The following is a 24,958-nucleotide window of genomic DNA, read 5'->3' as shown; positions in this document are numbered from 1 at the left end:
AGAGAGAGAGAGAGAGAGAGAGAGAGAGAGAGAGAGAGAGAGAGAGAGAGAGAGAGAGAGAGAGAGAGAGAGAGAGAGAGAGAGAGAGAGAGAGAGAGAGAGAGAGAGAGAGAGAGAGAGAGAGAGAGAGAGAGAGAGAGAGAGAGAGAGAGAGAGAGAGCTCTATAGGACCCTGCTGCTCTTTCAGAGGCCTGTAAACCTTCTCCCAGGCTCTCATCAATGGGCCCAGAGTCCACCAAGTAGCACTCTGGTCATGATGGTCAAAAAAACAAAAACAAAACAGCCTTGTGTTGGTTGGTTGGGTAAAATACTGGCATCCGTTTGGTTGTAAAGGAGTTAGGGCTGTATTATGGTATGTTTCGGTAGCGAGGGGGAGTTGAGGCTGGTTGCTTAGCGCTGTGTAGAGCTGTATTATGGTCTGTTTCGGTTGCAGGGCTGTATTATGGTCTGTTTCGGTAGCGAGGGGGTTAAGGCTGGTTGCTTAGCGCTGTGCAGGGCTGTATTATGCAAGCTGTGGAGGGAAGAGAGGAAGTACATTACAGAATGCTGAGCTCAGGGCTCTGGCATGCCGCCAAGCCTCCACACACACACACTTACACACACACACACACACTTACACACACACGAGCGCTCTGCTGAGGGCTTTCCAAGCTTCCCACCACCTTAGCGATCTGCTCCTCTGTTTAGGCATCCTACCCTTCTCTCTCTCTCTCTCTCTCTCTCTGTCTCTGTCTCTGTCTCTCTGTCTCTGTCTCTCTGTCTTTCCTCTCTGACGTCAGTAGTTCAGCTTTGGGCCATGCATGACTAGGACTGGCCCATGCAGGGGAGTGCTGTGTGTGTGTGAGTGTGTGTACACGTGCATGCACTTCTACTGTTTATATATGTGAGGAGATGTGTGCTTGTGTAAGGAGGAGGCTGCGTGTGCGTGTGTGTGTGTGTATATGCGTGCCAGTGTGTGAAACGTGATGCCATCATATTGTCTGCCCGCTTCACAGGAAGGGGAGGAGCCAATGGAGGTTGTTATTTTGTTCTGGTTCTCCTTATCCCTCCTCCTTATCTCGTCTTTCGCACTTTTTGCTGCGTCAGTATTCTTACTATTTCCTAGTTAGTTGCGGTGTGAATTCCCATCACTCTTATTGAGCAACTGTGAGTTAGGGGAAGCAAAACGACCTTGTCTGAAGTGGTTGGTTCTCTCCAGACACCCTTGTGACTGCAGGGTTGGGGACATCTTGCGATATCTGATTCTGAGTCACCAGCCACTGTTGGCCAAGTCCAGTTCGTTCCTCTGTTACTAAAGCTACTCCCATATCGTCATAGTTCCACCCAGAAGTGTTACAGCTCACTGACCAGAAACAGTTGACTGGTCTGTGTTCGTTTCCGTCCGAGTGTTCCATTCTCCTCCAGCTCCTCCCATAACTCCGCCCTGTCTCACAGCCTCCCGCCAATAGGAAGCCTTACCTCTTTCCAGAAGCTCCTCCCCTGTGTTCGTCATGGTAACAGAGAGGCTTCTCGGATCCCCCAGAGGTGGAAGTCAACAGATGTGAGAATCAAAAGACCCGCCCGCCTCTAACCCCCAGGACGTTCTGAGGAATGTTCTGTGGAGTTGCCGGGTAGAAGAAGCATGTCACCTTCGATAATTCGATTTGCTGAAGCATGTCTCTACTACATTAAGACTAAATATGGATGTTTCAACTTGCTAGTGTCACAAAGTCATTTATTTTTCTTCTGAAAAGGCTGTGTGGACCAGCTGTCTGTGTGCGAAACGTCCAACTGCATCTGAAGCATTAGCATGACAACGTTTGTTCCCCTGTAGCCTAACCTACACTGACTGGAAACAGGCTTTCTCATCAAGGAGGCTAACCGAGTTAGCATGTCAGCTGTGCCGTGCGTGAATGCTCTCACTGTGTTTACCGCTAGCTATGGTTGACGGCGCGCTATTTATGGCCTTCCTCCCAAGATAGGGGTGTAAAGCGCGTCCTTTTGGATGCCTTACTCGCCTGTTCAATCGGTTAACCTTCACAACGTTCTCATTCCGGAATCGACAGCTCACCGCTTCAGGTGCTCACTAGTTTCTCTCTTTAATCACGTTTGTGTTGTCTGGGGAGGAAATCAAGCACGTGCTATATTTGACTGAACGATGAGAGCACTGTTCATTGTCCTCAATAAAGGACAGGTGTGTGTGTGTGTGTGTGTGTGTGTGTGTGTGTGTGTGTGTGTGTGTGTGTGTGTGTGATGAAATAGAGAAAGAAAAAAGATTGAACGTAAGCAAGACCATTGTAGGAACACAATCGCTGCCTAGTCTCGCCATACCTATAGGCTACTATGCCTATAAGTCAATGTACTATGCTGACCAACCACAGACCCAGGACCTGTTTCCCCAATCCCAGTCAATACGTCAAATCCCAGCTGACCATAATGTCACTGGGGCACCCCAATACCACACCAGGGTTAAACCCTACTGCAGTTTTGAATCCGATACCAACTGCTCCGAAGCCGGATAGCTCCACAGAAAGTCGCAATGCGATACGGAACCATTACGGGGAAAAAACATGAATGGAGATTAAACCCGACGTTTTAGCTTTTCTCACGGAAGGGCAAAGGAGAACGAGAAAACGTTCAGTGACCAACTGTCCCCACCATCAGAGCCTCCAGCTGTGGGATCTGGAGTATGTTGTGTATGTCGTCTAACGCCAGTCACTTGGCAGGGTGCCTGTCAGACCCATAGCAAAGCCACAGGATTCACGGCAGCCATTTTGAGGCCATCTCGGTGACATCCTTCTACAGTAACTCCAGGGGTGTCACTGTGGTGTGCGGAGCCGACTTTATCAGCAGGAAAAACATTCTTCTGGGCTCTTTGTCTGGGGCTATTTACTGTATCTCTTTCTGTCCTTCTATATGTCTCTCACTCTATGTCTCTCTCTCTCTCTCTCTCTCTCTCTCTCTCTCTCTCTCTCTCTCTCTCTCTCTCTCTCCTCCTCCTTCTCCCTGTATTTCAGCCTCTGTCTATTTGAGCTCGGCACAGGAAGTTATCAATCTCCCAACAGACTATGTTTGGGGTCCTCTCCATTTGCCACACAGTCCTGTAGCAACATCCCACAGGGAGGGAGGGAGGGAGGGAGGGAGGGAGGGAGGGAGGGAGGGAGGGAGGGAGGGAGGGAGGGAGGGAGGGAGGGAGGGAGGGAGGGAGGGAGGGAGGGAGGGAGGGAGGGAGGGAGGGAGGGAGGGAGGGAGGGAGGGAGGGTGGGAGGGAGGGGGCTGATGTATTGAATTGTCATCAGAAATAACTTAAGCCCTTCAATTCCCGATCCAGATAATGGTGATGGCGATATTATGTAACTGCTGATGGTAGGCCGATGTACAGTTGCTTTGAGTGGACAGGATAACGCTTGCGTGAACTTGGTTAATCAACACAGTTCTGCCCTTCGATCATTTGTCAAGTTGAATTCTGTGATATTTGATATGGAACTATGACCAGTGTGTCTATCTGAGCAGTGTATATACAAAAGGTATTTTTCACCTCAACCACGCAAATGGTCAGTGTAAATCACCCGACAAGAACAACATGTCATATATTCAGACGTGTCCAAATGACTTTGTTGAGTGATTTATGTAATACAAAATACACAAGTAAGTCTAACACAGCCTAATGAGCATGTCAGATGTCTAGAAGATTCCAGTCACCGTGTAAAACACCTCAGAGAAGTGAGCAGGACAAAGTCAGAACTGGAACACGAGGTCTGTTTTTAATTTCCCCTCCTCTGGGGGCCCAGAAAGGCTAACAAGAGCAGTGTTTCTGTAGCTGAAAGCTAGCGACTCTCACCTTACTAACACCATACACACAGACCAACCCCAACACAGAGCAGGTGCCCACTGCCCCACAGCCCTGCAGACTTAGCCCTCACCCCCGCTGGCTCAGCATAAACAGGAGAACAGGGTACTTGACTGCAGAGTCACGGCTAAATCCATGTCAATGTTTTTCTGTTCTCCTACGTACACTATTCATATTGTGTACTTATATTACGCACACAAACACAGTGCATGCACACACACACTGACATGATACACTACACAGACACAGAGAGAGAGAGACTTCTGTAGTCTACAGAGCTTTGGCTAAACAGCCTTGGGTTGGGGTGTGTGCCCAGAGACTGCCTTTTCTGACTGTCGGGGGGGGGGGGGGGGGCAGTGTCCTGGGCCCGGGGGGGGGGGGGGGGGGGGGGGTGGAGGATGGGGAGGAAGGAGGGTCAGACCTGGGGAAGTAGGAGAGGTGTTGTCCAAAGGAAATGAAAAGGAAATGAGAACATTTTGGCCTGTTGTCGCTCAGTACTCTGGAGAAGGGTGTGTGTGTGTGTGTGTGTGTGTGCGTGTGCGTGTGTGTGTGTGTGTGTGTAGGCCTGAAGGTGTATGACCTTTCTGCGACCTCACATTCTCAGACTGAGAATGTCATGTTTCATGTTTCTGAAAATATAGCCTGGATAGACATTCCTCAGAGTGTGTGTGTGTCTGTGTGTCTTCTGAAGGTTGTGTGTTTCTACTGCTCCATTGAATTAGCAGGTCGTCAGACACTGCCCCTCTGAAGATCAGCAGTTTTCAGTCATTCTACAGGGAAATCACCGTGAAGGAGGGAGGGAGAGAGGAAGGGAGGGAGAGAGGAAGGGAGGGAGAGAGGAAGGGAGGGAGAGAGGAAGGGAGGGAGAGAGGAAGGGAGGGAGAGAGGAAGGGAGGGAGGGGAACTTAGGGAGGGAGGGATGGATAGAGGGAGGGAGAGAGACAGAGAGGAAGGGAGGGAGGGAGAGGAACTGAGGGAGGGAGAGAGGAAGGGGAAGAAGAAGAGGAAGATAGAGACAGAGGAAGGACTAGACAAAGAGTGACAGTAAGCGAGAGAGACAGAGAGAGAGGGAGGGAGATAAAAGCAGCCTTGAGCGTTCTCGGCGACTGACGTTCCATCCTTGCCCCCCCCCCCCCCCCCGCGCAGGGTTCCACCTCAGCGGCACGGTGACGGAACCGGCCACGTCCTCGGAACCCGAGCTGGCGTGCAGCGTGAGCGTGAGCTTCGACCGCTGCAAGATCACCGCGGTAACCTGCGGCTGCGGCAACAAGGACATCTTCTACTGTGCCCACGTGGTGGCGCTGTCCCTGTACCGCGTACGGAAGCCCGAGCAGGTCAAACTGCACCTGCCCATCTCGGAGACCCTGTTCCAGATGAGCAGGGACCAGCTGCAGAAGTTTGTCCAGTACCTCATCTCCGTCCACCACACAGAAGTGCTGCCCACCGCCCAGAAACTGGCCGACGAGATCCTGTCCCAGAACTCTGAGATCAACCAGGTTCACGGTGAGGAAGGGGGAGGGGGATGAGGGGGGGGGGGATGAGGGGGGGATGAGGGGGGAGGATGAGGGGAGAGGGTGGTGAGGATGTCTTTTTATTATTACTAACCATTTATATTACCTGTGTTTGTGAGTGGGGTTAGAGAATAGAACTCCCACAACTATCCTAACCCCTCCACTCACACACACACACACACACACACACCGCCTGCTCAGGCTCTAGTGCCTGGGTTCGATTTCCTCAGTCTTGCACCAGTGAAACCCCAACCGGATGCTCTCTTCTGGGAACGAAAGGAACCAAGACAGGCGGCCAATCAGGAGACAGGAAAGAAAGGCCCTTTGATCCGGCTGTATGAGCACACCACCAACTCACACACACACACACACACACTTTGATCAGGCCATGCTTTTGCTGAGTGCACGGTAGGAATGCAGGATGTGGGAAAGTGTGTGTGATGAGACTGTGTGTGTGTGTGTGTGTGTGTGTAATGGACTGTACAGTGGTGAGCAGTTAGTTTGTCTACTTTTCCTTGTGGAACATGTGTTAAACATTTCCAATCCTGTATCCATGAGGGCCCGACCACATAAACACTGGTGTGCCCTTCTATAGGTCCATGTGTGCAATCAGTTTGATCATCAGGAAACGAACGCATCCATGTGTTTCCGCAAACAGTGAAGTGAACGAAACTCTGCTTTGTGTGTGTGTGTGTGTGTGTGTGTGTGTGTGTGTGTGTGTAGGGGCCCCTGACCCCACAGCGGGGGCCAGTGTGGATGATGAGAACTGCTGGCACCTGGACGAGGAGCAGGTCCAGGAGCAGGTGAAGCTCTTCCTCTCCCAGGGAGGATACCACGGCTCTGGGAAACAGCTCAACCTGCTGTTCAGCAAGGTGGCATACACACACACACACACACACTCTCTCACACACACGCACAGTCACACACACACACACTCTCTCACACACACGCACAGTCACACACACACACACACACACACACACTCTCTCACACACACGCACAGTCACACACACGCACAGTCACACACACGCACAGTCACACACACGCACAGTCACACACACGCACAGTCACACACACACACAAACACACACACACACACACACACATACATACACAATATACATATGTTTCGTCAGTATGTACGTAAATAAATATGCCTCAACAAAATCTTCACGGTGTTGTCATGTCTGTCTGTGTGTGTGTGTGTGTGTGTGTGTGTGTGCAGGTGAGGGAGATGCTGAAGATGAGGGACTCTAACGGGGCGAGGATGTTGACGCTGATCACAGAGCAGTTCATGGGCGACCCCAGGCTGGCTCTGTGGAGGCAGCAGGGCACCACCATGACCGACAAGTACAGACAGCTGTGGGACGAGCTAGGTACCAACACACACACTCTCTCTCTCTCACTCACACACACACACACACACACAGAGAGAGAGAAAGGTACACATACACACACAGGTATGTGTACACATACACACACATGGGCACACACCCCACCTGGAATACACACACACGGTTACACACCCCCACAGGGCACACACACACCCCTACCACACTGTCTCCCTGCATTCCATCCTGGCTGGTTCTGTGAGATAAGACAGAAGGAGCATTTCCCCTGGGTGCTCTCTCTCCTGGTGACTAACGGCGTGTTTTGAAGCTCTGTGCCTGTGTGGTTGGGTAGACAGACAGGCACAGAGGCAGACAGGCAGGCACAGAGGCAGACAGGCAGGCACAGAGGCAGACAGGCAGGCACAGAGGCAGACAGGCAGGCACAGAGGCAGACAGGCAGGCACAGAGGCAGACAGGCAGGCACAGAGGCAGACAGGCAGGCACAGAGGCAGACAGGCAGGCAGACAGGCAGGCACAAAGGCAGACAGGCAGGCAGGCAGACAGGCAGGCACAGAGGCAGGCAGGCAGACAGGCAGGCACAGAGGCAGACAGGCAGGCAGACAGACAGGCAGGCACAGAGGCAGACAGGCAGGCAGACAGGCAGGCACAGAGGCAGACAGGCAGAGAGGCAGGCAGATAGGCAGACAGACAGGCAGGCAGAGAGGCAGGCAGATAGGCAGACAGAGAGGCAGGCAGATAGGCAGACAGACAGGCAGGCAGAGAGGCAGGCAGACAGGCAGACAGACAGGCAGAGAGGCAGACAGACAGTCACAGTGTGGTGTGTCGACGGAGCCTTTAGCGTGCGTGCGGCAGCTCCAGTGTTCTGTCCTCTGCAGTGGCGGAATGGCAGAACAGATGAGATATGGGCTGAATACTCAAATTAGCCCCTTCAAAGGGGGGAGAGGAGGGAGGGAGGGAGGCGGTGGGGTGTGGTAAGTGTGAGGGATGAGAGATCTATCGGGCTAAACCCAATATTGTTCTAATGAATGTGTGCATCGGAGCCTTTGTAGTTAGACAGTCATCTGGGTCGCATTTTAGCCGAGTGGGGAGGTGGGGGATGGGCATTCAGTTGCATTCGAACGCCAGTCAGCATGCGAGTGTGCTTGTGTGTGTGTGCGTGTTTCTGTGTGTGCTCACGTGTGTGTATGTGTCTCTGCTCGTGTGTGTGTGTGTGTGATAGACAAGAGACCTGTCAGAGTGATGAGGAGTAACTCCTGATGTAGTGTGTGTGTGTGTGTGTGTGTGTGTGTGGAGCTCCGACTCCAGAAGGCCACAGCTCAGTGGAGACACAGACCCCCATCTCCTGCTCGTCGATGGCGACTGCGTGGTGGAAAACATATGTTTAGCTGTCTGCTCTTTCTTTTGTGTTCCCCCTCTCTTCTCCTCTTCCCCTCCTCTTTTTCTTCAGCTTATCCTGTCGTAAAGAACCGCTCTGCGTGTGTGTGTGTTTAGAGAAATGGTTGTCTAGCGGTGGGTTGTTCTCGATCAAGCTTTCGGCTTGATGGATGCCTGGCTGCGCGTTGTGATTGCGAGACAGCTCGCGGGTCCAGCGCTGCGAGGTCTCTCTCCTGCTGCCGCGCTCCTGTCTGTGTCAGAGCTGTGCCAACATAACTGCCGCTCCTCCTCTCTCTACCTTTTGTTTCCTGTTTTCTCTGTCCTACCATCCCCCCCCCCCCCCCCCCCGAGTCTTCCTCTCCATCCTTGTCTCTTTCCATCTTCCCCTCGTCTTTGCCCGCTCTCCCTCTCTCTTTCTCTTCCTTCCTTCCTCCTCCTCCTCTCTGTGTTGTCCTTGATGCAGCCCAAACAAAGACATCCAGGATAAGCCTCCCTCCCTCCCTCCGCCTCTCTCTTCACCTCTCCGCCGTCATCTGTCCTCCTCTACTCTTCCCCGGCGGCAGCCGACCGTCGTTCATCCCCTCCTTTCATTCTTTCCCCTCCTTCCTCCTCCTCCTCTTTTTGTTCCGTGTTCATTGTCACACCCCCCCCCCCCCTCCTCCTGGCTCTCCTGTCTCCAGCGATGCTCACTAGATTCTTCTATCAGTGTGTGTGTGTGTGTGTGTGTGTGTGTGTGCGTGGTGGGTGGGGGTGGTGTATGTGTTTGCATCGTCGAAGGAAACCCGTTTCATTACAGTAGAGGAGAGCGGTGTTTAGACGATCCTCTTCACCCTGTCACTGTCAAACTGCTGGAATCAAGGAACATTCTAGATGATGTTTATAATATGTGAGAGGTGTGAGTCCTTGTTGTGTGCGTTTGGGTTGGTCTGCGCTTCACAGCACCAGCAGATCCTAGAGTGTGCTGAAGATGTGTGACCTTGTTACTGAACCCATGTGTCTGTCAATATTGAATCAAGATCAAAACTGTGCGTGTACTGGTGTGTGTGTGTGTGGGCATGTGTCTGTGTGGACTACTGTGCGCGTGTGTGTGTGTGTGTGCAGGGGCCTTGTGGATGTGCATAGTGCTGAACCCTCACTGTAAGGTGTGTGTGTGTGTGTGTGTGTGTGTGTGTGTGCAGGGGCCTTGTGGATGTGCATAGTGCTGAACCCTCACTGTAAGGTGTGTGTGTGTGTGTGTGTGTGCAGGGGCCTTGTGGATGTGCATAGTGCTGAACCCTCACTGTAAGCTGGAGCAGAAGAGCTCGTGGCTCCGGCAGCTCCGCCGCTGGAACAGCGTGGACGTGTGTCCCTGGGAGGACGGTAACCACGGGAACGAGCTGACCAATCTCACCAACGCATTGCCCCAGGGCGCCCACGGCAACCCAGGTGAGATCGCGAGGGGAAAGCGGCCGTGCTTTCTTTTCATCTACTTTTTTCTTTGGACTCTTTTACCTTAATCAACTGGCTCTCTCACTCTCCCTCACTCTCCCTCACTCTCTGTCTCTCTCTCTCTCCCTCTCTGTCTCTCCCTCTCCTTCTGTCAGTGCAGGTGTACAATCCTCCCTCACTGGCTCCCCATCCCTTTGTCTTTTAATCAACCGTCTACACCTCTCTCTGCCGCTCTCTCTCCTGCTGCTCTCTCTCCTGCTGCTCTCTCTCCTGCTGCTCTCTCTCTCTTTCCTCTCTCTCTCTTTCCTCTCTCTCTTTCTCTCTCTCTCCCTCCCCCCTCTCTCTCTCTCTCTCTCTCTCTCTCTCTCTCCCTCTCCCTCCAAGCTCCTCTTATTAACTTTTGTGCGGCTAATAGAATGAGCCCAATAACAGCGACTGGGTCCTCCAGCTAGAACTGCCCTCTGCCCTCGTTCGTGCCTGCGCTAAATTAGAAAAAAACTTTAACATTTCCATCAGGCAAGCAGCAGCACTGTGCAGGGTGGCAGTGTGTGGAATGAACCAGCAGCCCAGACCCAGCCAAGCTGCTGCTGTTGTTCCAGTCCGACCGGGGCTGCTGAGCTTTGGAAGCCTGTACGTTTTGTCCTCCGTACTCAACCTCCCTCTCCACCTCTCATCCTCCCATCCCTCCTTCTCTCTCCTCCCTCCTTCTCTCCCCTCCCCCAACCACCACCACCGCCGCCCCCCCAGACTCCCCGCCCAGGCCCCACCGGACTGTGTTCACGAGGGCCATCGAGGCCTGCGACCTCCACTGGCAGGACGCGCACCTGCAGCACGTCATCACGCAAGACCTCTACACCAACTACTGTTACCACGACAACCAGGACCAGGGCTCGCTGTTCGACGGCCGCGGCTGGCCCATGTGGCACGGTGAGGGGGGGGGGGGGGGGGAGAGGGGAGGGGAGGGGGGTGAGGGAGGGAGGGATGGGAGGGGGGTGAGGGAGGGAGGGATGGGAGTTTGAGGGAGGAAGGGAAGTGGGGGGGGGGATGGTAGGATGGGAAGAGGATAAATGAAGGGAGGGGAAGTTGTTCTGACACTCTCTCTCTCTCCTCCAGAACATGTTCCAACTGCGTGTGCCAGGGTGGATGCCCTGAGGTCACATGGCTATCCCAGGGAAGCGTTACGGTTGGCCATCGCCATCGTCAACACCCTGCGACGGCAACAGCAGAAACAGCTCGAGCTTTTCCGCAACCACAAAAAAGGTTTGATTGGCTGAGCGTTCCTTCAGTCACTCTCTCTTGTGTGCGTTTGTTGGCACTGTTCTACATAACTGCTGTGTAAACAGTGTGGTAACCAGCTGCCTCCTCCCCCCTCCTCCCTCCCCCTCCCCCCTCCCCCTCCCCCCTCCCCCTCCCCCTCCCCCCTCCCCCTCCTCCAGAGCTGCTCCATAAAGGGATGACGTCGGTCACTAACCTGGAGGGCTGGGTGGGTCACCCCCTGGACCCCATCGGCACGCTGTTCAGCACCCTGCTGGAGACCAGGCGGTCCGATGAGGAGGGGCTCGCTTCCTTCCTCGACTTCTCAGGTACACACACACACATACACACACACACACACACATACACAGAGACACGCCCTAACACACACAACAACAACACACATAGACTGTTGTTTCTGACCGCCGTCCAGCAGAACCAATCAGCAGGCCCGCCTGCCGGCAGAACCAATCAGCAGGCCCGCCTGCCGGCAGAACCAATCAGCAGGCCCGCCTGCCGGCAGAACCAATCAGCAGGCCCGCCTGCCGGCTCCACTCATCAGAGTTTACAAGCCAGCACAGCGCTGCAGTTATCCTCCAATCACAGCTCATGAATAAGAGATACAGGAAAAAAACGATCCAATTAAAACGCATTAAATATGTAGGGGATAGAGAGAGGGGAAGGGGGTATCCGGTCATATCTGTATAACTGACACAGATGTGTTCAAACGAGGCTACACGTTGATATGGTACTGAGTTGGATCTTCATCCACATAATGAACAACGCTGGCTTTGGGAAAGAGCTGGTTTCACAGAAAAGGCCGAGTCCAAATCATATATTTCCGATCGGCCCACAGTTGAACTTATAATACATGACCATCAGGACAGCCAGTTGGGCTGTTTCATCTCATCACCAGCAAGCGTTTGGACATGACCTGTTGCTGGCAGAGTCTCTCTCACTCTGGATGTTTCAAAGGGAAGCGTTGGCCAAGTAAACACGCTCCTAGAGTTGTTCCAACATGCTTCTGTTAAAACAGACCTCCGTTACTTTGGGAGTGTGGAGCAAGCGTGGCCACTTCTCTCATCCAAAGACAAGCCTCACCAAAGCTTCACCTGACCGTCACGCATAACCCTGTTTAACAAAGGGATGTGTGTGTGTGTGCTGTGTGTGTGCGTTGCTTCATTAGGGAGTGTTGATCCTCCGGGGTTAGTTCTGAAGGCCCAGTGAGGCCTCATTAAACCATTAGAATACATGATTATCATCCACAGGAGGATGCACACACACACACACACACACACACACACACACACACACACACACACACACACACACACACACACACACTGGGCCACTGGAGCAGCAGAACAAACATCTATAGATTTATCGACGGCTCCTCTCATTGATGTGGAGCTTGAAGGTCACAGTGAAAGTGCTCTGTCTCTGTCTGAGTTGGCGCTGGGAAACTCTGCCTCGTCACGGCCGCTCTGATTGGACGACGGCGAGCTTGGTGTCAACCCGACAGGACGAGCATAGGTTACACGCAAGCTCAGGGGCCGCGACACGGCACAGTCAATTAAAAACATGGAAACTTACAAGTGTCAACAGTTTCTCTATCTGTTTCTGTCTCTCTCCGTCTCTCTCTGTCTGTCTCTGTCTCTGTGTCTCTGTGAACCATCAAATATCTCTTTTAAAAACGATAAAAACATATTTGGTCTTTTTCTCTCTCCCTACCTACCATCCCACCCTACTCTTGTCTCTCTATCATTCCTCTCCACTCCTTCTCATTCCTACATCCCTCCACCTTCTCTCAGGCTCAGGTTCAACCAAGAGGGCGGAGCCTCGCCTGTTCCCAGCGCAGCACTTCCTGGAAGACGGCGAATCATTCGTGGCCCTTGCCGTGGAGACGGCTCTGATTGGCCTAGGGCAGCAGAGAGTGATGCCCGATGGCCTGTACGCCCAGGAGAAGGTGTGTCGCAACGAAGAGCAGCTATTGGCCAAGCTTCAGGAAGTGGATCTAGACGACGGGCTGGTGAAGATCTTCCGCAAGCAAGCTGTCTTCCTGCTGGAGGGTGAGCACACACACACACCCCTACACACACATGCTTGCACACACACGCAAACAAGTTACACTGGATCTGAAAACCAAATAGATCTTTTACTCAACCTCAAAGAAAGACCAGGATTCTCAGCGGTCAGAAACGGCTGTGTGTGTGTGTGTGTGTGTGTGTGTGTGTGTGTGTGTGTGTGTGTGTGTGTGTGTGTGTGTGTGTGTGTGTGTGTGTGTGTGTGTGTGTGTGTGTGTGTGTGTGTGTGTGTGTGTGTGTGTGTGTGTGTGTGTGTGTGTGTGTGTGTGTGTGATGTGGCTTGTGGTTTGGGGCCCACTCAGTTGAAACCCTCTAATGACCATGTAGGCCAAGCTACCACAGATGGTCTCAGCCAGCTTCGTTTGTTTTAGCTGCCAGTGTGAGGGGAATAAAAAGGGCTTACACACACACACACACACACACACACACACACACACACACACACACACACCCTTCAAGTGTAGCTGTGGCAGAGGCCAGGCTGGGGGAGGAACAGAGCCATCAGGTGGATGAGAAACATGTCACCCCTCCCTGGCTCTGCCCATGGCTCCTCCCACATCATGTGACCCCTCCCTGGCTCCGCCCATGGCTCCTCCCCACATCATGTGACCCCTCCCCGGCTCTGCCCATGGCTCCTCCCCACATCATGTGACCCCTCCCTGGCTCCGCCCATGGCTCCTCCCCACATCATGTGACCCCTCCCTGGCTCCGCCCATGGCTCCTCCCACATCACACAGCCACAGGACTCAGATGAAGCCAGCCGCGGTCCTCTCACACGACCTCACAGCGGAGCGGGGAGGAGAGGCAGGATGATCGTCTGTTTGTGTTTCATATGAAGCCGCGTCCGCCAAACCAACACTGAAATATACAGGCTGTTTATATTTAGTATACATACTAAGTATATAATCACTGTTCATACTAAGTATATAATCACTGTTCATACGAAGTATATAATCACTGTTCATACGAAGTATATAATCACTGTTCATACTAAGTATATAATCACTGTTCATACGAAGTATATAATCACTGTTCATACGAAGTATATAATCACTGTTCATACTAAGTATATAATCACTGTTCATACTAAGTATATAATCACTGTTCATACTAAGTATATAATCACTGTTCATACTAAGTATATATTCACTGTTCATACGAAGTATATAATCACTGTTCATACGAAGTATATAATCACTGTTCATACTAAGTATATAATCACTGTTCATACTAAGTATATAATCACTGTTCATACTAAGTATATAATCACTGTTCATACTAAGTATATAATCACTGTTCATACTAAGTATATAATCACTGTTCATACTAAGTATATAATCACTGTTCATACTAAGTATTTAATCACTGTTCATACTAAGTATATAATCACTGTTCATACTAAGTATATAATCACTGTTCATACGAAGTATATAATCACTGTTCATACGAAGTATATAATCACTGTTCATACTAAGTATATAATCACTGTTCATACTAAGTATATAATCACTGTTTATCAGCAGTTCTCTAATGGTGTTTGCTCAACCTCTCTCTCTCCCAATCTCTCTCTCTTTCTCTTTCTCTCTCGCTCCCTCAACCTCTCTCTCTCCCAACCTCTTTTTTCTCTCTCTCGCTCCCTCAACCTCTCTCTCTCCCAACCTCTCTCTGTCTCTCTTTCTCTCTCTCTGTCTCTCTTTCTCTCAACCTCTCTCTCTGTCTGTCTGCCTCTCCCTCTCCCCCCTCCCTCCCTCCCTCAGCCGGTCCCTACAGTGGTCTAGGAGAGCTGCTTTACAGGGAGAGCGTCCCCATGCACACCTTCGCCAAGTACCTGTTCACCTCCCTGCTACCTCACGATGCCGAGCTGGCGTACAAGACTGCACTGAGAGCCATGAGGTGAGAGACACACACACACACACACGCACGTACACTTTCATGGCCACTTTCCATGTCCCTCTCCCAGTTTGGTTTCATGAGAGGAGTTGGAGATGAGAAAAGGGGAAGATGGAAGGAGAGGGAGAAGGTGGGAGGGTCTTTTGCACTTCAGGAAGAAGTTACTGGTTTAGGATCAGGGGGAAAACAAATCTCTTAAGTTGTGCGTGTGTGTGTTTGCATGCATTCAGCGGAAGCAATCTAGGGCAGTGTTTAATCACAAAGACGCTTTTTGCTGGAATCCACTCTAAATAATTCAACAGCACTGAAAATGAGTTTTAGAAAATGTGTGAATAATAAATACATATGGCATTGGGCTTCATCCTTACCGCCAAGGGTGATATGAGGCTGGATTTCATTTCAACTCAATAGAGCCGCTTTGATTTTTATTATGTAAATCTGTAGAAAATCTCAATCCTCGGACTTTGAAACAAACAAACTTGGGAAAATGATTAAAGAACATCCACACTGGCTATGAAAGTGTGTGTGTGTGTGGGGGGGGGGGCATTAGTAAAGGCAAACACAGGGAAACTATTGATTGGCTTTATAGAAACAACTTTGTTTAGCTCTGTAAGACCTCAGACCTCTCAACTGTAACGTGTGCTGGGGCGTCTTTCCCTGTGTTTGTATAAAGAAGAGCTTAACCATTTGTTTTCTCTCGCTTTGTCTCTCTTCCCCCCCCCCTGTCTCTGTCTCTGTCTCTGTCTCTGTCTCTCTGTCTGTCTCTCTCTGTCTCTCTCTCTCTCTCTCTCTCTCTCTCTCTCTCTCTCTCTCTCTCTCTCAGGTTACCAGTCCTGGAGTCCTCTGCTCCGTCAGGTGACCTGTCCAGGCCTCACCATATAGTATCCGTGGTGCCCAACCGCTATCCTCGCTGGTTCACTCTGAGTCACATCGAGTCCCAGCAGTGTGAGCTGGCCTCCACCATGCTTGCTGCTGCCAAGGGTAACCACACACACACACACACACACCATACACACACACACACACACATGTATGCACACACACCAACCACATATACGCACACACACCAACCCTAAACACACACACACACACACACACATATATATATATTTTCACTCACAAACACACTCCCCAACACAGTGATCTTAATGAAAAGGCGATACGAAAAGGGCCCAGGCCGTGTTTACAGAGCTCTGTTCCTGGTCGCGGTTCCCTAGGTGACGGGCGGAAGCTGGAGACGGTGTTAGAGTCCATCCAGAGGAACATCCACTCGTCGTCTCACATCTTCAAACTGGCCCAGGACGCCTTCAAGATCGCCACGCTCATGGACAGCCTGCCTGACATCACGCTGCTCAAAGTGTCCCTGGAGCTGGGCCTTCAGGTGACCCCCCCACACACGTACACACACACACACACACACGTACACACACACACACTTGTATGTTGCGTGTTGCAACTCCTGCTGAGCTGACTTTGTGTGTGTGTAGGTCATGAGGATGACTCTGTCCACGCTGAACTGGCGGAGAAGAGAGATGGTGAGATGGCTGGTCACCTGTGCCACAGAAGTCGGTACGTTGTCTTGACATCATGCTATAATCCTGTGTGTTTGTGCGTGTTGGGTAAACTTGCACGCGATTGGAAAACCACGTGTGTCATACAACATACGTGTATTCCCGCATGTGTGTGTGTGTGTTTGTCCACTAAGGAAGTCAGGTGGCTGAGCGGTTAGGGGATCGGGCTAGTAATCTGAAGGTTGCCAGTTCGATTCCCGGCCGTGCCAAATGACGTTGTGTCCTTGGGCAAGGCACTTCACCCTACTTGCCTCGGGGGGGGGGGGGGGGGAATGTCCCTGTACTTACTGTAAGTCGCTCTGGATAAGAGCGTCTGCTAAATGACTCAATGTAATGTAACCCCCCCCCCCCTCCTCCTCCCAGGTGTGTATGCGCTGGACAGCATCATGCAGAGCTGGTTCACCCTCTTCACCCCCACCGAGGCCACCAGCATCGTGGCCACCACCGTCATGTCCAACAGCACCATCGTCCGCCTGCACCTGGACTGCCACCAGCAGGAGAACCTGGCCTCCTCCGCCCGCACCCTGGCCCTGCAGTGCGCCATGAAGGACCCCCAGAACTGCGCCCTGTCCGCCCTCACCCTCTGCGAGAAGGACCACATCGCCTTCGAGACGGCCTACCAGATCGTCCTGGACGCGGCGTCCACGGGGATGAGCTACACCCAGCTGTTCACCATCGCCCGCTACATGGAGCACCGCGGCTACCCCATGCGGGCGTACAAGCTGGCCACGCTCGCCATGGCCCACCTCAACCTGAGCTACAACCAGGACACGCACCCGGCCATCAACGACGTCCTCTGGGCCTGCGCCCTCAGCCACTCGCTGGGCAAGAACGAGCTGGCGGCCGTCATCCCCCTGGTGGTGAAGAGCGTGAAGTGCGCCACGGTGCTGTCGGACATTCTGCGGCGGTGCACGCTGACCACGCCGGGGCTTGTGGCGCTGCACAGCCGCAGGAACTCCGGGAAGCTGATGTCGCTGGACAAGGCGCCGCTGCGGCAACTGCTGGACGCCACCATCGGGGCGTACATCAACACCACGCACTCGCGCCTCACGCACATCAGCCCGCGCCACTACAGCGAGTTCATCGAGTTCCTCAGCAAGGCCCGGGAGACTTTCCTCATGGCGAACGACGGGCACATCCAGTTCACCCAGTTTATAGACAACCTTAAACAGATCTACAAGGGCAAGAAGAAACTGATGATGCTGGTGAGGGAGAGGTTTGGTTGATGGGGGGGGGAAGGACAAAAGAAATGAGAAACTAGAAACGATCGATCGATCGCTTCACCTTTTTACTTGAGTCTGCCTTTTTTTTTTATCCTTTTTAACTTAAAAAGTGACAAAAAAACGAAAATGGAAGAAAAAAGAAAAAACGCAACTAAACAAGGAAACGACTGTAAAACTATAAACGCCACGCTGGTATTAATGTGTATAGACCTATTTAGTTTGCAAAACAAACAAAAAAAAAAAAAAATTGTTGTGCAAGTTTGTGTGTTCCCCTTTATATGTATGAATGTGTGTGAGAGAGAGAGAGAGCGAGAAAGAGAGAAAGTATTACAGATAAAAACAAAAGCATTGGTTTACACTGAGTATATGTTGTTCAGTGGTGAAAGCTCCACTTAGCACTCCTATCTCTGCTAACGCTCGCAGCCTCAAAACGACGACGACAGACAGAATAGAAGCGGCTTTCAAACCAAACGGAACAATTCCATCCTGTGACAAGTACCTCTTAACAATCCAGCTTTACTTCTCCTTCGCCTCCGCCTGTCGGTGTAGTCCGGGTGTGTCCAATCACAGCCCGGGATGGTCCGGGTGTGTCCAATCACAGCCCGGGATGGTCCGGGTGTGTCCAATCACAGTCCGGGATCGTTCCTCTCTCCTCACCTTCTTCTGCGTTCTCTAGAGAAACCGTGATCGTCACCTCCGTACCGACTACCTTGGCTTTGCAGTGTTGTTCCTCCTCACTCACACACACACACACACACACGAAAAGCTCTTATTCTGAACACAAACACACAAACTTCGCTTGTGGAAACTTAACAACTGTCAACATACATTCTCAGGGATTTCTCAAAAAAATGAAAAGCTAACAAAAATGAAAAAAGAAAGTATGAAAGCATTTTATTGTTCTGTATATATGATAGTATATGTCTGAATATTGAAAAAAAAAATGTATACGTTAACTAATTTATGAAAGAATATTCTATGTAATGCAAAATACTTGAAGCTGCAGTACCTTGGTTTTTGAAACATAAACATATCAGAAAGACTTCAAATGTGCGTCTTGCGTTGCATCAGGGGCCAGGTCAAGCAGGAGGACATATTTGCTGGGCGGCTATGCAGAGACATCCACTGAACTGCATGACAGGAACTGGCTATTTGCAAAACAGGAAATGGAGGTGTCTTTTTTTTTATTTTATTTTTATGGCTGAGCAAAATATGTATTCTCCTGTGTACACACTTGTATTGCGCACCATAGAAGAAGAGGACAGGAAGTGACTTCAGGAGGCAAGAGCAGCAAGCCTTAGCATTAAAACAAGACGGACACGCATGAGAACTTTGGCCTAGTGCCTAGCAGGCCGAGTAATGTAGATCAGACAGGCTCCCTCTCAATACTAATAACCAGCGTAGGGTTACGCTGGGGTGAAAATTGGCCTGACCACGCCTCATGTCTCCTTCCGCAGTGATAAAGTCACAAAAAGAAGCTCCATTTTATGCACAACAAACAAACATGAACTTTCCCCTTCTGCTAACTTGACTTTGTGCCGGACAGAAAGTTGCTATGTAGGTCTTGACTGTTCCAGTTTTCTTTTCTTTGTTTTTAATGCTTTTTAAATTTTATTTGTTTGTGTCTACTCCTTTTTTAATTTTCTTTTTTGGTTTCTCTCTAGAATTCCTCAAAGAAGAACAGCCTTTCTTTCTTGTCTTAACGCTTTAAAATAACCAAATGGGAGTTTTAACTACCAAACTTTGTTCATTAAAATGAAAAAGCCAACCAATTTTGGTCACAACTTTTTAATGTCTTTAATTTTAGCTGAATGGACGTCTTCTGTGCTTTAAAAAGCTCTTTCCTCTGGTTTTCTGTGCAGAAACATTTGTCTTGTTTCTCATGTCCTCACCTCTAGTAGGGGTCTGTCAGTAGCTCCTTTGTTTAGAAACGGAAATATGTTCCTTTTAATTTATTATATTAGGTAAACGATTGTACTTCCTCAACCGTGTCAACATGCTCATGAAGTTGAAATTAAGATTTGATACACCGATATCAATTTATTTATGTAACTAAATCACTGTTTTATAAACTTGTTAATGATTCAACTTCTTTTTTTTTTTTTCTTTTTTTTTTTTTTTTTGCTTTTGATTAAAAATCGTTTTTCGAGAGGTCCTGTTGTTCACAGTGGTTCTTTCTGCAGAAGAATAATTAATTGTGTTCTATTGTTTCCCAGAAGTGTCAGTAGAAGGTGTGTTTCAGTTGAAGGTGTGTTTCAGGTCTGTTTGTGTTTTCTACCTACATTTACATTTAGCAGACTCTTTTATCCAGAGCGACTTACAGTAAGTACAGGGACATTCTCCCCGAGGCAAGTAGGGTGAAGTGCCTTGCCCAAGGACACAGCCGGGGATTTGAACTGGCAATCTTCTGATTAATAGCCTGACCCCCTAATCGCTCAGCCATCTTACCCCCTACCTGCCCCGAGATATACCGTAACTGCCCCTCCCAATGATGGGTCTATGACTGCACCCTACATCTGTCTTTACAGAACACTAGTACTGAAAAAGTCTGATTGGTTGATTTTGACCAATCACAAATCAGACCAGAAACCCTTCAATCCTAATACAACTGCCACAAGTTGAGTAGTCATTATTTCCTGAAGTAAAAATACAAACTAACGATGACATGATTTATACGGAGGAAGTTATTGTTTTTTGACACCCCTTTCCTAGTTTCACTTCCTGGTGAGGTGATTAGTGTGTTGGGAATTTCTCAATTCCTCTTCCTAGTCGTCTTCCTGTTCCTTTATCAACGGCAGAAACCAGGAGGTTTTCGACAGGAAGTGACACAGGAAGCTCCGCTCAGAGCAGTTGAGTTAGTGTGTGATCTGGTGACTCTGTGACCTGGCTTCTTCATTCCCTTTGCAGACATTCAGGCATCTGGAGTCCAGTCAGGATAGTTTGTCACGACTCTGGCGCCCAAGTCTTTAGATTTAGTATGTTAGTGGATTCCCCTTATTACTTTTGGCCAAACAGGGATCCATTCAGTCCCTTGTGGTTGTATCCCAGCAGGAGAAAATGTGACTGTGTATTTGACTCGTACGTGGAACTAAAACTTCAGTCGGTGAAATATTGATTTGTTCCAGGGAGAACAGAGCGGCTCCCTGTTCCCTGAATTCTATTCGTAGGTTCAGCAACAGAAACTCCCCCAGATTCACCTATAGCCAGAGAAACTGAGAGTTGCTCTCCTGCCAAATATCTTGGCAGTACCTCACCAGCCATCCACCCACACACACACACACACACACCCACACACACACAAAGACAGAATGTACAGTATGTAGGAGAACCCCCTTAACACACCTCTTCAACCTCCAGGCCATGGGTGTTTTGGAATGGTATTGAACAGTACCGCACGCGCACACACAAACATATACATACACTCCTTCAGAAAGTGGCAAAACACACAGTCTCTCTCTCTCTCTCTCTCTCTCTCTCTCTCTCTCTCTCTCTCTCTCTCTCTCTCTCTCTCTCTCTCTCTCTCTCTCTCTCTCTCCACACACACTGAAGTGGCTGGGATGTACGTCAGAGGCCAGTATAAATAGCGAGTTGAAGTTTTTATTTTTGGTAACACCATCAGGGTGCGGTAAGTGAATCCCAAGCTGAACCAGATCCCCCCCCCCCCGACGCTGCCGGCTGTGCCTTCAATGGGCCGGTTACCAAGCCTCTTCCCTCGTATGCCGGCTGTGCCCTCAATGGGCCGGTTACCAAGCCTCTTCCCTCGTATGGGTGGATGGTGAGAGCGTCTGTTAAACCGTGGACAGGAAGCAGATCCAAGGCCGTAGACGGTCCCGTCGGAGGGCTCGTAGAGCGTTTGACCGCAGACCAAGAGGTCGCAGGCTCAAATCCCGCCTGGTACCGAATGTTGACATTTCAATAAAAGCGTCGGCTAAATGAACACATTATTACTGCAGGCCACTGAAGCTTTGCAAACGGACACCTTACTAGCCAGTTACAACACACACTCCATATTGATGACACTCATATATTTTCAGTTCATGTATTGTCATGGAACCGTATGCCCGTCTGGGGTTTTGAACACAGCACCAACTCATTAGTATTCATTAGTGGAATAATGCAAAGGCATCTGTACTGGTGTTTGAGGGTACAGGTCATTCTTACTGTACTCCTTATCTCACAGGGGCAGCCCGAAAGAACGGAAGACGTCCTCCACTACAGCGTAATGACCAGGGGACTGAAGGATGGCCAGCATCTACTTCCTCTCTGGGCAGGAAATGACCTGCTGTAAAATACCTCTGTTGACAGCTGTGTGTTTCCTGTTGCTGTGCAGTGGTCACTTTGATCCTTTATCAGGGAACTAGCAATACCGTTGCAGGACAGCTTGTTAAACGGCCTGTTCCCTTAATGCAGTTTCCCCATTATTGTGAATTATTAAAGACTCTGTTTAACTTTCCGTTTGAAGAGCGATGGTCAGTATCAGCACACAAGGCGTCCAAGGAAACCGCTCTTCCGCCAACTTCTACACCTCCCTCTTCTCTGTCTGTCGCTCTCTCTCTCCTCCACTCCCTTCATCGTCCTCTCATTCTTTCTCTATCTCTCCCTCCCTCGCTCTTTCTTTCTCTCTCTCTCTGCCTATTCTCTCTCTCTTTGTCTAATCGATCCATACAGCTCATTGTTTGGGAGAGCTGTGAGTTTCTAAAAGGCACTGTATTTGTGCTCATAAACAAACCTTGTGGACCCCTTAGCTGGATTATAGAGCTCCTCTTGTCTGCAGCCTTCCGTAACCTTTACAATACTGGTTCTGGGGAAACGGCCAGCTTTACCCTTTCATCAATTTCCTGCTCTCTCAAACTCCTTCCTCTAATTTATATCTGCGAGCGTGTCTTTCTGAGGGGGCCCTTCGCATTGTAGCACAAAGACGCGTCCTTGAGGAATCCAGTCTGCCTCTTCAGCGTTGAACGCGTAAACGTTCACACTCACAGGGTCTGTACCCTTCGGCTCATGTTTTTTCTCGGGAGTTACTGGGGCGGGAAAAGCAGTCGGTGATCGACTCAGATTGTGAGCATGACTGTGTTGCCACGCAAATGTCCCACCGATCCAGGGTCGACTCCAAGCTGTGTCGCCTCAATAAAATAATTTTGTTAAAGTATAAATAAGAAATACTGGCATTGGCTATAAATGAAATGTCAAGATGGCTACACTTTCCTGCAGAATATGAAGGTCTGCTCTTATTTTGACTCTCATACATACTTTGTAAACGCGTGCCCCCCCCCCCCCCCCCTTGTGAACCCCCCACCCCCACCCCCTGTACCAATCCACACAGGCGCTGTTGGACCAGCCAACGTGTCTCTCTGAGAGGGCGGCCTGAGGACCAAGGAGAAATACGAAGCTGGACACAGCACCTTGAAGATGACTAGACTGCACCAATCATCCATCAAGCTTAGGGCCTGCCCTTGGAATACATAATGTAATGATGATCTGATGTTGCATATCAATGAACATACAAGGTAAAGCTGCAGGGGCAGCAGTAGCCTGCCTAGCAACACCCAACTGGCTAGAAGTGACCCTCAACCACAGATCCAGGACCAGACTCTCCATCAACCAATACCATAGCATGAGAACAGGGGTGTTCACCCTGGTCCTCGGGGCCCCCACTGCCCTGCATGTTTTCGATGTTTCCCTGCTCCAGCACACCTGATTCAAATGAATGGTCATTGTCCGGCTTCCACAGAGCTTGATAACAACCCAATCATTTGAAACAGGTGTGCTGGAACAGGGAAACATCTAGATTCTACAACATGCAGGACAGTGGCCCCTGAGGACCAGGATTGCCCACTCCTGTTGTCGAATCTAGAACGGCTAGTTATCATGCTTCCGCTGAGTTTGATAATGAAACGTTCATTAGAACCAGATGTGCTGGAGCAGGGAAACATTTAGATTCTAGAACATGCAGGACAGTGGCCCCTGACCACAAGGATGGAACAACCCAGCGTTAGAAGATCAAAAAACATGTCGCAATCAGTGCTTCGAGGTAGGTTGGGGGCAATCTCTCCGTCCCCCTTGTGTTGTATCCAGGGGTCCTGAATCGTTAAACACACAGTCTTTTGCCTGTAAATGCTTGGAATGTAGTGACCAAAACTACATGACAACATTCATGTTTAATGTAACAGGCCCCTGTAACAATTCAACTGGCTCCAGCTTGGCCCTCTTAATTGAAAGGGTCTAGAACCCTTCTAAGGTTCTAGAACACTCACTGGTCGTATCCAGACGCTGAACAACGAGATACACCAACATCACATCTCTCTGTAAATCCTTGTCAGAGCTGGAAGCAGTGCTGCTGTACACACAATCCCATTGGTTTAATGCGCCATGACTGTCACGCCAACTTAGGCGATTAGCCGCGGCGCACGGCTAAGTTAAGTCTTCTGCAACACACACGCGCCAAACAGACACACACACTCTGTACCTTGAGCGTTACTTTCAACATGTAAACAATTGGATTAGAGACAGTCTCACGGGCAGAGTAATGTCAGTTAGTACAGCGGCGATAAAACCGTATTATTATTTTGTATCTTCTTGTCGATCGGTGCATTTAGAAGATGTTATCTCAATCAACAATGCCTACTGTAGTTCCGCGTGGCAGCCATTTTGTGTCATTCTTCCTGCCTCAGTGGCACTTTGCTGATGAGATGATGCCTGCCTTTTTGCTTTCGACGGATTCTGAAATGAGACATGGGAGTTCCAGAGTGTGCTGTATTGGATTTACGTTTAGTCATTTAGCAGACGCTCTTATCCAGAGCGACTTACAGTAAGTATAGGGACATTCTCCCCGAGGCAAGTAGGGTGAAGTGCCTTGCCCAAGGACACAACGTAATTTGGCACTGTCGGGAATCGAACCAACAACCGTCTGATTAATAGCCCGACTCCCTAACCGCTCAGCCATCTGACTGGCTCTCAAAAGAAAAAGGGAAAGGGTAAAAGCTACACTCTCACACACACATCTTCTCTCTCTCTCACACACACACACACATACACACACACACACACTCACTCACACACACACATCCTCTCTCTCACACACATACACACACACACACACACACTGGAGGCACTACATCACCTGTGTACGTTTGTCATGAGGAATCCAGTCAAACAGGTACCCTTGAACTTGATAACCCCACAGACCGGCATTTGATGGGGGGTTTCCCCTTTCAAACTTGGCAACCCAATCCAGGGTCGGGGACAATCAGAATGTGCCTCTGTAGTTCCATTGTGATTGAAAACTCTCAAAGCAGTGTAAAAATAAAAGATCAATCTTTCTCCTTGTCTTCAAAGGCAAACCATGGGACCATCTTGTGTGATTATCCCCCCTTTTCCCTCCCCCCTGTCTAATATTATATTTATTGACAAGTGATATAATGAATCAGGCTATGTATGACCTT

General features: G+C 50.0%; 1 protein-coding gene across 1 annotated transcript in view; it reads left to right on the top strand.

Annotated features, from left to right (window-relative positions):
• The window catches only part of LOC146220401 (zinc finger SWIM domain-containing protein 6-like), a 36,661-nt gene extending 16,890 nt beyond the window's left edge, over window positions 1-19,771 (top strand). The window contains exons 2-14 of the mRNA XM_084693998.1: window positions 4,976-5,332; window positions 6,064-6,212; window positions 6,566-6,716; window positions 9,312-9,491; window positions 10,242-10,421; window positions 10,608-10,754; window positions 10,931-11,077; window positions 12,560-12,817; window positions 14,590-14,725; window positions 15,546-15,703; window positions 15,940-16,103; window positions 16,210-16,291; window positions 16,657-19,771. Of these exons, the coding sequence (XP_084550124.1) occupies window positions 4,976-5,332; window positions 6,064-6,212; window positions 6,566-6,716; window positions 9,312-9,491; window positions 10,242-10,421; window positions 10,608-10,754; window positions 10,931-11,077; window positions 12,560-12,817; window positions 14,590-14,725; window positions 15,546-15,703; window positions 15,940-16,103; window positions 16,210-16,291; window positions 16,657-17,519 (2,972 nt within the window). The 3' untranslated portion in view covers window positions 17,520-19,771. The remainder of the gene's footprint in view (window positions 1-4,975; window positions 5,333-6,063; window positions 6,213-6,565; window positions 6,717-9,311; window positions 9,492-10,241; window positions 10,422-10,607; window positions 10,755-10,930; window positions 11,078-12,559; window positions 12,818-14,589; window positions 14,726-15,545; window positions 15,704-15,939; window positions 16,104-16,209; window positions 16,292-16,656) is intronic.
• Window positions 19,772-24,958: the final 5,187 nt, after the last annotated feature.

This window comes from Hypomesus nipponensis, chromosome 27, assembly GCF_054491055.1.
Source record: "Hypomesus nipponensis isolate SF chromosome 27, ASM5449105v1, whole genome shotgun sequence".
Taxonomy (NCBI): Eukaryota; Metazoa; Chordata; class Actinopteri; order Osmeriformes; family Osmeridae; genus Hypomesus; species Hypomesus nipponensis.
Note: the sequence above shows the minus strand (reverse complement) of the source record. Positions and strands in the feature narration are given on the sequence as shown.